General features: G+C 31.1%; 1 protein-coding gene across 1 annotated transcript; it reads right to left on the bottom strand.

The window, feature by feature from the left end:
• Nucleotides 1-6,831: 6,831 nt before the first annotated feature.
• On the bottom strand, nt 6,832-9,814 carry LOC149547280 (protein HOTHEAD-like). The gene is made up of 4 exons (XM_089791556.1): nt 9,673-9,814; nt 8,628-9,278; nt 7,008-7,833; nt 6,832-6,920 (listed from the first exon to the last, which is right to left on the bottom strand). The coding sequence occupies exons 1-4, from the start codon at nt 9,755-9,757 to the stop codon at nt 6,869-6,871; spliced, it is 1,614 nt and encodes a 537-aa protein (XP_089647682.1). The 5' UTR covers nt 9,758-9,814; the 3' UTR covers nt 6,832-6,868.
• Nucleotides 9,815-13,112: the final 3,298 nt, after the last annotated feature.

Here is a 13,112-nt window from a genome sequence, read left to right on the forward strand (position 1 = left end):
AATTCAACTTATGTAAACTTTTATAGAATACTAAGAAAAGATAAAATTACTATTCAAATAAAGTGTTTACATAATTTCATGACTTATTAAATATTTTTATTTTGGCTTCATATATTAAATAATATTTATAACATAGAGATTAGACAAAGTTCCACTTAATATAAATTTATATGGAAATAAAGTTATATGTATGAAATAGTCATCGATGACTTCTTGGATGTATTTAAGAAAAATAATCTTTTAGTTATATTTGGTATAATCCTTAAATATTCAAAGGCAACCCAATGGTTATAAAATAAACCTCCCCAAGTATTACTTAGCACATGAAGATACATCTATATTCAACCACAAAGCTATTATTAGCCTAGCAAAACAAGCATTAAATTGGTACCTTCAATAGAAAATTTCACCTTATTCTTGTTCAGAATCACATTTCTCAAGCTCAATATTTTATGGTAACATGCTTAGGATGATTGAAATTGTACACCAATAAGGGATGCATTGGGTGGTGAAAAATATCCCAATCTAAACCTAGTTATAATAAATAACATGCTAGTGGGTGGGTATCACAAACATTATATCTCCACCCAAACAAAACTTATCAATAGAGGAGATCGAAGCATAATAAGTAGTAGAATGCCATAGTCAAACTCTAGAAGCTATACACTTATTAAATAATATAACTCATCTCATCACTAAATCTATGTTCAACACAATTCACGAGTGGATAAATCTTACAACTAGTAGAATGTATCTCAAAGGCATTAACTTTAGCATAAAATCAAAGGTCAAAGAAATACTATTTATCACTTACATTCTTAAAACTATTACAACTTGTCATCAAGGCTATTAGAATTTTCTTCATCATTTCCTACAATAGTCCCAACAATAACTATTTTCTAAGCCTTTCTAAACATAATTCAACTTTTGAAAACTCTTAATATGAGAATATAATGGAAAATAACTTCTCAAATAAAATAGATGAGGTAATTTATTTAATAATTTTTTAAGGACATAGGTATCTTCCCTACAAATTGCACCATTGACTAAATTTCAAAAAGACGAAACACAATGAAATATTTTAAAATTTTCAACATTTGATCTTCATGGTTTTTATATTTTGTTATCGAAAACAACCCTTTTTTTGAGAAAATTTCATTGTGTTTTTGTGAATCTGAAAAAGAATCACGTTTGATTTGTTTTTATCTTTAGTTCATTTTTTTTATTTGAAATTAGTTAAAGAAAAACATCATAAGCTTAATAAATTTCATGCCCAAACAACTTTAGATTGAATTAAAGATATTTCTTTTCAAAAACTCAATTTGCAAGCATATTTTGAAAAACAATCCATACTATAAATTTCATCAATCTTGTGAGAATAAAGTTTAAGGTTTGCGCCTAAAAATTCATAAGGCAATACGTATAATTAATACACAATCGTGTTCATTCAAAACGTTGTTTTTGCTTGATGAAACCCATATGACTATATGCGAGGTTGAATTTGGTCGACAATATTTTCACATCTTCTCAGTCAAAGCCCATGTACAATTCTAGAAAAACACAATAGCATTTGCAAGGATTTCATAATTATATCGAGTCAAAGACGTCACAACAGTAACATAACTCTTAGAAATCAATAATGTAACAGTTGTTGAAAGTAGTTTAACGACTTTTATATTAGTTTACTATTAATACTAATAATATATTTATAATTTTCATATAACAGTTTTGAAAAAATTGTCTCTAATTATGGAACTCATTAATTTTGAATATCATTATGAGGGATATGTGGTAATCATATTTTTAAAAATTGATTAGCAATGTCATTTTGTTTTTGATATATTTATTAGATCAATTAAATTTTACAAGAAGAATTAGTTTTGTATTATATTTGCATTCAAATATAATTAGTTATGTTATTTTGATTACCTTTAAGTATTATGTAAAGCATGAAGAAGAATATTTAACTTCAATCATCAAGTTGTTATTATCCGAGTAGAAAACTCCTTAATTACTAACTCATAATATTTGTTGGTGACATGCTTAGGATGATTGACATTTTAGTGTAGGAAGATTGTTAGACTACGGAACATACATGAATGTAAATCTAGTTGTATATAATAATTGACATGCTAGTGTGGATCATACATGTTGTACATGTACAAGAACTAAACGAGTCATTTGAGAAGAACCAAACATAGATTTAGGTAGAACAAAGCCACACCTCAAACCCTAGATCACATTCCATTGGAATATAAAATAAAAGTTGTCCATTTCACCAATAAACAGTTGTTCAATATAAGTCACAAGTAGGCAGTGAACCATCCTAGAATAGAATGCAACTCAAATGCATTAAGTTGGCCTTGAAGACAACTACCACTAATTAATGCTTATCATTCACATTCTATCAACTACTACATTCATTGATTGTCATTACCATGACATTGAAACTATCACAACTATCTTAATCCCCAACTCCCCATTCTCATCAACAACTATTTTGTGCCCTTTTATGAATTCAAAAATTGAATTTTTGAACAAGAAAAAAATCTACAAAACAAAAAATCTTAAATAAATATTAATTAGTTAATTTCTTTAAAAAATTATTAATTTGAAACATATTGTTAATAAAAGGGATCATAATTTTTATTAAATTTTATGCCCTATACTTGACATAAATTTAACTTAAAAAATAATTATTAAACAAAAGTTGCAAACATAAATCCAAAAATGTTCATATCATCCACTTCATTCTTGTTAACAAAAGAAAATTAAATTTTTGTAGCCAAAGATTTTAAGTTTCCAAATGTTTATTAAACCTAAAATATTTACCTAATAGAATTTCAATTTAATAAAATTTAAATTAAAAAAATCTTGATCCACCTAAATTATTAATATTTTTTTTAAACATATATGAAATTTAATAATTTGACTCCTTTATTTTAATCATTCTTCTAAATCATTTGGTAAAATTCCTATTTGGGTTTTCCTTCTCAATATCCTACTTTATATGTGGGTCCATTTAGTTCTTGAGTCTATCGGTAATAGGCTAGGAAATTTTTCAATGGGGATTCCAACATCCTCTAATATTCTTCACCCAATCTATGCACATATTATTGATAATATCGATTCTTTTAAAGGTTTTCCTTTGGAAAATAATAGGGGTAGCCAAAAGGGTTTATGGATTCAATCTTTAGATTATGAAGGTAATCCATTCAAATGCAAAAAAAAATCTCAAAACTAGTCAAGTGGTCAAAAAGTGCAAACATGAAAGAGTTAAAGATAAGAAACCTTCTCTTTTGTGAAACGTGGTCTCTACACAACATTAAACTATATTTAAAAATATTTCTTAATAGGTGGAGTTAGAAGTGGTTGTGGGAATTACCAATGCATCTACTGGGTCTAGAGTGGTTCTTGGGTCGAATGCAACTCAAAAAGTCATGGTTAGAGGTAAGGATGCTGATTTAGAATTTGATTTTTTTTGTTCTGGACAACAAACAATTATTGTTTTAGCTAGTTGTAAATAAGTATTGAAGATAAATTTGGAACTAGTGTCTACATATTGGAATTTTATTATAGATGATTGATTGAAGAAGAGATGAATATTGTAGAATAAGAGATAGCATTTTCAATACACAAAGTTTTACAATTTCCAAGCCAACTTAAAAGGAATATTCTAGAAGAATTACTTGAAAAAATCACAATGAGATGAAAGAATGTTGACATACTAGAAAAGAGAACCAAAGAAAGAGAATTCATACTAACACATCCACATGCAAGTGTTACTAAGACTTATAGGTTGTTATAAGTAAATGCAAGGAAATTTGAAATCAAGAAAAGAGCAGCAAAGATAATGGAAGAATTGTATGAAGATGTTGAAAAAGATGATTTAAGACTATGAAATAGAATCTCTCATGCTAAAGAGGTTGCAGCAAAAGAAATAACACGTATTGAATAAATATATGAACTACATAATAGATTAGAAAAGAGTTATCACATTGATATAGCTAGAGAAGAAAGCTCTACAAGTATTGCAAATGCTTTTGCCAAGAAATCTTGAGATATAGGTGCTAAGTTAGAAGAAGAAGCTAAAGAAGATGACCAATTAGAATAATAAATATAAGAACAACCAAAAGAGTATTTAAATAAGATAAATGCACTTGAAAATAAATAATATGTGTATAATTGACGAATAAGACCCCAAGTATTTGCAAAATGACCTACACAATTACAATAGATTTAAACAAAAAAATAATATAACAATATATTTTGAAGACAAAGTAGAATCATTGCAAATACATGTTACTAAAATTCTTCAAGATGTGACATTAAAGGAAACAATATGGGTGCAATGGAAGAGATAAATTGACCACAAGGAAAAAGAAGTGAATAACATAAATTATATACCATTGAACTATGAAGAGAAAAAACTATATGCATGATGACTATAGGAGAGAATTGAAATGTTGCACAAAATAGAAGATAAATAGAGAATGAATCTTGTAAAAGAAGTGATAAGTACATTTTAGAGGTCATTGCCTGAGCTAAAAAATGTCTAGAAGAAATCAAGTGCAATACAATTGCAAGTGTATATAGAAGAAAATAAAATAAATTATCATATCAATAATAAATTAAATGTAAAATTGTAGAAAGGATCAACTCTAACAAAGTTAGCAAAAGTTACAACAATACTATCAGCAAAGTAGAAAGAAATAAATGAAATAATAGTCAAAGGATCATAATTCACAAATTAAATTTTTATGGAAAACTTGAAGTTATAATTGAAGAATCATGTCAACTATTGCTATATATAGATCTAATGAAGCAACATAAGAAAAGGGTAGAGACACTCATAAATACACTATAGGCTACAAAATAATAAGATATTGTTAATAGAATGATATAGATAAACAGTCACATTACTAATATTACAATTTTTGAGGATGAATGGAACTAGATTTTGATGAAAGCCACTAGGAAGTAGCAATGTATATTGAAGCAATACTTTAAGATAATTTTATTTACCTTTGGCATTTTTTTTAAAGGGGGAGAAGTAGAGAACATAAGGATATGGGGATGAGAATGCATTTTGGAAGCAAAAATAGGGAGACAATATAAAGATGGGGAGAAAATAAATAGAGAAACATAAATGAAATGTAGAATATGATAAAGAGAAGTAAGAGCATCATAGATATATGTATAAATATAAGTGAAAGGTTTCCAAAGGGGGGATTATTAACTTGACAAAATCCTAGAACCTTATGGTGAAGATTTTGAAAGTTGTCATTACTTAAAAAAAGGAAAAAGTTAAAAAGGCAATGTTAAACATAAGGGTCACTATTAGTATAGAGTTATGAATAAACTAGAAATGTTATCAGAAACCTAGAAGAGTTATCATAAAATTAAATTGTTATCAAATCCTAGAAGATTTTATTATTGAAAATGAAGAAGCTTATCAAAGAAGCCAAAGAAAAGGTAAAAATGATCTATAAAACATTGAGAACTATAATTAGGTTACAAAATGGGAAATAATATAAGTGAAAAATAAGTAGAGAGAGAGAGAGAGAGAGAGAGAGAGAGAGAGAGAGAGAGATATCAGGAAGCTATCACAAAGAAGGGAAAATAGCACATAACAAAAAGGACCTATCATGTAGTGAAGGAATGCTAGCACTAGTTAAAACAAATTGTTTTTAATAATTAATAGGTTTTTCAATGAGATTGTAAAACTGTTTAATAAAGTGGGCTTTAATAGGGGTTAAAAGCTCTTATTTTGAACTTATTGTAAATCCTTTAACAAGGGCAACATTGTATAAGTGGGATTAAATCTCTTAATAGAGTAGTCTTTGACTTGATTTCTGATCCTCCTGATAAGGTATTACATACTTTTAATAGAGTTTAGTCGTTTAGAAGATGACACTATTGTAAGCTCTTAATCATGCATCTTATTGCTAAAGTGATGAGTTGTGGGTATTATCCCCACTATAGTTTTTCCATTTGACCAAGCGATTTTTACAACACCAAAATATTTTATTATGTGTTTATGAGTTTCAAGATTATTTTGATTACTTTATAATTTTAATAATGAATGAACTGTGAAATATATTATGCATAATTTTGTAATGCTGGAGTTTTCTTTATTACTAGATTTATACACCTCTTATAACATCATATAGTTTAAGAATATGGCTACAAGTTAATCCATTTATTAGGTTAAAATACATTAAAATTACTTATTATGTTTTTAAATACAAAAAATTGAACAAAAAAAATGTCATTTTCCTATGTTTCTATTATCTAATTTAAATTACATTAAAAATTCTTTTATATTGGATGAAACATGACTCTAATATATATATATCTATATATAATAATAAATTAATTAATTTTACGAGAATAAAAAGTGTTATAAACTATTCTACTTATAGATTTCATTATTACTTTGAAAATTCATTAATTTGTTCTTAGACATTAAACTATTTAGAAAATGTCTTAATTAGTAGTGATGGGATTTTAAACATAAATGTTGAGTTGTATGGATAAATATAGTCAATGTGCATCCTTGTTCTTCTTTTATTCAATAACTTTTTAAAATTAAATTAGATATTAATTTAGATTTCATAACAAACAGACATGTGTTATATGGATAAATAAAATAATAAAATAAATGAATTATTTTATTCATATAATGCTACTTTGATATTATTGTACTCAAGGAACTAGATTTAGTTCAATTTAAGATATATTCTTCATCACAACATAATTTAAAAATATAAATTCTAAAATGCAAAAAATGGCATTGACTTCAATAATCATTTAAATAAGACACGTGCATGGGTAACTTTTGAATATTATTAAGCTTTCAGATAGATTACAATTCACAAATGTTCATGCGCTCTTGGAGGATACGAACTCCTAGATACCTATGCATATGACATTGAAAATATGTCATTAGTAATAGTCATATAATTCATTCTGAATAATTTTAAAAAAGAAAAAGAAAATCTTACCTTCCAAGCATCATTATAGTAGCTTGTGGATTTGTCCCTGGGCTGCCCTTGAATATTGAATGGTCTGCAACCCTTAGACCATCAACACCTTTGACACGAAGTGTTTTGTCAACTACAAGATCCACTTCACACCCCCCGTTGAAATGCCATATTGTTGTTACTGTATCTCTGCAATATTTTTTCAAGGCAGTGTAATCTGATTGATTACGTGGTAATTCTTCCCCCACAAATTGAAGAAATTTGGAGTTCCCAGTGCCTATAAATGCAAATTCTTGAATAGAATTTGTCATTATAAGATCTGATAAGACCTTCACAACAAGAATACATTCTTTTATATCAAAAGGATGAGAAAAGTAGTTGTATCTTACAATTGGGACATCTAAGGGATCTTTACTTTTGAGTTGAAGCTTGCCAGTTGATAAGGGAAAGGCCACCTTGGTAAGAATAACTCCTAAATATTTAAAATTTGTGTCACCTTCTTGTTCATAGCTGCTAATAGACTCAATGTAGACTTGTGAATTGTCTATTATACCTACAACTTGTACTTGAGCAAACTCAAGTGGTTCGGGGGACTCTACAATAATAGTTGTGCGTGGTGGATCTCTAATCTCTTTTCCCACTAAGTTTAAATCAGAAAATACAGTAATGTTCAATTCTTCAAGTTCTTCTTTTGGTCCAATCCCACTTAATAGGAGAAGTTGTGGGCTACCTATACTTCCTGCTGACAAAATCACTTCACTCCATTCTGACAATTGATTGATAAATACATGATGGGAAAGATCATCTACGGTACTGGTGAACTCAACCCCAGTAGTCTTTACCTTTCCTAGAACATAAATTCAAAAAATAAAATTAGAAATTGAAAGAATAACTATTTTCATAAGTAATATAATTAAAATACAATTATTGTAAAATTCAAAAATAATTCAATTCTACAAATATTCTAACAATATAGATTACATTAGGAAAAAATTTATATTGTTGTTCTTCCATAAAAAATAAATAAAGAGAATACGACTGACGACTATGATGTCTCAATTTATTAATTCGACATGATATAATCTGATAATACTAAAGAGTGTCGCACATGGACATTGGGAAGCAGACCCATGTGGCATATATATTTTCTGCAATATTTATCGTAATAATAATATTGCAAGTGACAGAATCAAATAAAATAGAAGTTGTTGATTGACCAACTCAAGAGATAACATTAAAATTAAGTGCAACTGAAGAGAAACCCAGAAAATAAATATATAAAAAGTTGCTGTCTTCGAGACAAAACAAAACAGCCCGATTTAGAAAACGTCCCACTACATCCCACTCTGACTAATTTGCAGTTGTCCTACTGGAATTTTCTGTTAAAGCCAACAAAAACTTATGTCATTGAAAGAATCACCAGACCTACCAAATGTTCAGCCATTCCTACTTGTTGAAGGTCTCCTATGAATGTTAGGATAAGAAATCTTATCTTCAAAAGAGCATCAAACCTAAACCAAGATTGTTAAATAATGAAAACTTTTATCTTAATATTTTTTTTTATGGAGATCATTCACAAACAAGTTTTAGATATCTCAATATTTAGAAATAAAATCAAACCAAAAAAATATAGAAGTGTACCTGATGAAGAATCCAGAAGGATTCTAGTGGCTGTGGCATTGAGAAGAACTACAATGTTATCTGGATTTGCATATTGTAGAAGATCTGCAGCTGTGTGCCTCCTTCCATTGTTGTCAAAGGTTGAGGCGCTAATCTTTCTGCCCTCCAAATGATCGAGAGTATACCCATTATCAGGACCCACTCCAGCCTCCAATAGTGCATCTTGAAAAGCTGAACTCCAACGAAAAAGCTTGTCTGGTTTAAAGGCAGTCAACTTCTCCACCCATTCATATGACTCATTCACAAGCTTCTCATCCCACTCCATCATCTTAATGTAATCAGAGCTTGCCCTGCTGTAGAATCCAGCATTTATGGCTGTCCCACCTCCAAGAACTCTTGCTCTTGCCAACTGTACTCCATCTTCTGACACAAATCCTTCAGCTATATAAGGAAACCCACTGGCTTTTCCCATGACCTTAAAAAGGGCTTTAATGTCCTCAGTGTCTGGATTTCCATAGGGAGAATCTCCCCTTTCAAGTAACAAAACAGAGTAATGCTGTGAGAGAGTTGCAGCCAGAGGACACCCTGCTGTACCTCCTCCAACAACAATGTAATCGTATGTTCTTGCAGCCGCCTTTTCAGCATCAAATGTCATAAATGGATATGGGTATTCTGCAAATAGCAAGAACAAAATGCTTTAGATCAGTGCTACATGCAAACAATGAATAAAGGGGTTGTTAATAAATGCTTCATTAGACACAATATTTGGATGGGTGACCTTTCTAAATGATTCGATGCTTCACCCCTGTGAGCATCATCTAGATGTAATGATTGCTAATCATTCATCCTCATTAACAATGAGTTTTTCTGTATCACTACTTACGAAACGTAGATCAACTTGAAAACTACAGGATTGAATTCTAATAATGATCTAACACAATTTTCCTTCAAAAATAAAATAAAAATCCTAATTATTATGAAAATAAATGAATCAATTGTTCATCTACATCTCTCTAATGAAAACTATTGATTTGACACAAAATAATCAACACAAAACTATACTCACCCAAGTTCCCTGCTGAACAGAACAGCTGCTTCTGATTTGTGATGAATGCTAGCAAGAACGCAATCACAAAGAATAAAATCTCCATTATCACTTCTAGAGCTAACTCGTCTTATCGCTTCATTTCTACTCTAATTGAGCTCAAGTTATAGAAGATCAAGAAGTGGGAATATTTCATTGTATGGACAGGAAAGTGGACGGTAAAGTGGGAATATTCCTTTGTATGAGCGGTGAGCAATACTCTCTAACAGATTAGAACCTAGTAAAGCAGAGAGGACCTCCTTCAAGAAAATGATCCTCCTAGAAGTCAATAATTGCCCCAATCCCCTAAGACCATGTGTATACCATTATTCAAATTTTCTCTGGTGTGTTTCACATTGTCCCATATTCTTGATCTTCGAGGTAGAGCATTGATAAAGAGAAGATGGTGAAATGGGTCACCCTGCAAATACTTAGACCTAAGAATATTGCACTTATTACTCAAGGAGTTAACTAGTCTCCACCCCACCTTACACATGAGAGCCTTATTCAAATTTCTAATCCTTCTAATGTTAAGATCACCCAAAGACTTGGGCATACAAACTTTATCCCATCTCACCAAGCTTAACTTGATCTTTTCTCAAGTCTGTAACCATAAAATAAATTATTTTCTTTTTCTTGATAATTTAATGGTATCTTCCTAGGAGTTTAAAATTTGAGAGAAAGTCTACTGGTATGTTGAGAGGAGCTGAAACTCCCCTGCACTACTAAAGATTTTTCCTTTCTAGCCTATAATCTTTCACTCTATGTATTCCAATATCCCATTCCAGTCTAGAGAAGAAACCTCCATAATCATGACTTGGAGACAAAGATAGATGTTGGGAAAACCTGCTACCTAGCATTCCAAGATTCAAATCACCTTTCTCCTCAGGTCGTTGTCCATATTAAAAATATATGCCTTTCTTTTTTGATAGTTTATATGTTGCCCCAAAACCTCTTCACACTAGTTAGGGAGGTTTTTCAAAGATCTTGCTTCGTGGATAGAGGAAACTCCAAAAGGGAAGGTGCCATCAAAAAATTGTTGGATCACCTATGGAGGAGTGAAGGAGGTAGGTCTTATGCACTTTTTTAACCTTGATGCGATAAAGCCTTTAAGTTTATTCCCAGTACCTTTTCCACAACGATGAATAAATAAGGAGATAGCGGATCTCCTTGCTAAAGAACTTGGCAAGAGGTTAAAAAAATCCCTTGGGTCCCATTCAACAAACTAGAGAACTAGACCATAGAAACAACAAGTGTGACTATCTTAAAAATCTCTCAGTGAACCCTCACTTGCTAACAATAACATACAAAAATTCACTTCTTACCTTATCATAAAATTTAGAAATGTCAATTTTTAGAGCCTTACCTAAGTTCCCACATTTCTCTATGGAGTAGATAGTAATAACCACATCTAGAATTTGTCTTCTGGCGACAAACCCATTCTGATAGGGGCCAATGGAGTTTTCTAACATGGGTTTGATGTGGTTCACCTTAACTTTAGACGTGATCTTGTAAATTGTATTGCAAAGGCTTGTAGGTCTGAATTCCTCAAGATACCTTGGTTTATCAATTTTTGGTATTAGAACAATAAAGTTTTGGTTGACATCCTTCAACAGCTTGCTAGTTCGAACAAATTCCCAAGTAGCATGGAGAACATCCTAGTCAACAATATCCCAAAATTCCTTGAAAAATATAGGTGCGAACCCATCATACCCTAAGGCTTTATACAAAATCATGGCAAGAATAGTTTCTCACTTCCTCTTCCATGACCTTTCCAACCAAGCCATTGTTCATCTGATCATGAATGGCTGAATACATAATCCTTAAAATATTATCCTAAGTGTTAGTATCAATTAAGTTGTTTGAGGGTTGCAGATATCCTAAAAGTATTTTAAAACACACTCCTCCATATCGACCTCCTCTAAGATTCCTCTTAAAATATGATATATGGAAGAAGGACGCATTCTTATCACCCTCCACTAGCCATTGAATCCTTAACGGTTATTTCTAGAAGATCTTGTCTCTATCTAAAAACAAATTCCATTGGGCACAATAGGTCTTTTCCTCCTGTTGGTCCTCTTGAGATGAGAAGTCATCGACCATATTCATTTGAAGGGTTTCAAACTTCTTCTCAATCACTTTCTTATCCTTAATAATATTACCAAATGAAGATGTACTCCACCCTTTGACCTTGTTTCAAATCCTTTCTAATTTCCTAGCAATGTGGAACATCAATGACTCCTTGATAGAAATGTGCCCCAACTAGGAGATATAATTGTTGGAAATGATTGAAAAGATCATAATCATTGTTTTGTCATTGATGTCAAACTTGCCACTTGCAAGAATGACAATTGCTTGAGTGATCCAAATACTATCAATTGGTTGATTGACAATGAGGTGGCAATCAATAAGATGTAACTAGAGTACCTAGAGAAAGGTTGAAGTTATGATGTTCTAATGAAGTATAAGGATCAACTAAGCCATTGATGAAATAGTGCATTCATGACATACTCTAAGACATAGAGGATGGACAAACTAAGACATATCAAAGATGTAAGGATTAACTAAGTTCTAGATACTGCCGAGCAAATTCTCAGTTGAAGCTGAGCAAGTTCAACTTAGTGTGTCCCAAGTGATCTTCAGGTGCCGAGTGAAGATCAGGTGCCGAGTAACACAAAATCCTTTAGATGCCGAGTAAGTCTTCAAGTGCCAAGAAAAGTAGAAAATGCTATAGGTGTCGAGTGCTACTAAATAATAATAGAATCTGAGTAGCACAAAAGAAGCCGAGCATCAGTAAACCAATGATGCCGAGTTGCTACATTATTTGTCAAAGTCAAAGATTTGCCAGATCAGGACTGATAAGTTTTTTACATCAAATTTTGTGAATTAGTTGGATGATAAGGATGATGAGTAGATGTCAAAGAATTCTATGTAATCCATGCAAACCATTTTCAAGGTGAATGCTAATAGATTTATCATGAAGTTTCTAGAAGAAGCAAATTGGAGGGAAAACAATGTCATTTTCTCAAGAGAAAATTAAGATTTGAGCAAAAAATCGAGAACAAAAATTCTTTATAAGAAGTTATAGGTCAGAGATCAAATGCACATGCCTGAGAGGGAGTTAGTCATAAGTGTGGTCATGCGAAGAAGCCAAGAGGAGTAAGAACAGAGCATCAAGACTCTGAGTTGATAAAGTGACCATAGAGTGCTTTGGCATAACGAGTGGAAGAACTCAAGGAGACAAATCTTGAAGGGTTAACAAGCTGTCAGCACTGCAAGGGAGGAAAGCCAAGCAAAGAAAGGAACTGAAGAAGTGATTTGAAATCTGCACAGTTAGGGTTGCAAATCTGTATCACGTCAAAACCCTTCTAGTACTTTCTTACCCTTGTATTAGATATCAAAACCCTACATTGCTAGTTTAG

This window comes from Cupressus sempervirens, chromosome 7 (assembly GCF_028749045.1).
Source record: "Cupressus sempervirens isolate cs-2001-9-10 chromosome 7, ASM2874904v1, whole genome shotgun sequence".
Classification (NCBI taxonomy): domain Eukaryota; kingdom Viridiplantae; phylum Streptophyta; class Pinopsida; order Cupressales; family Cupressaceae; genus Cupressus; species Cupressus sempervirens.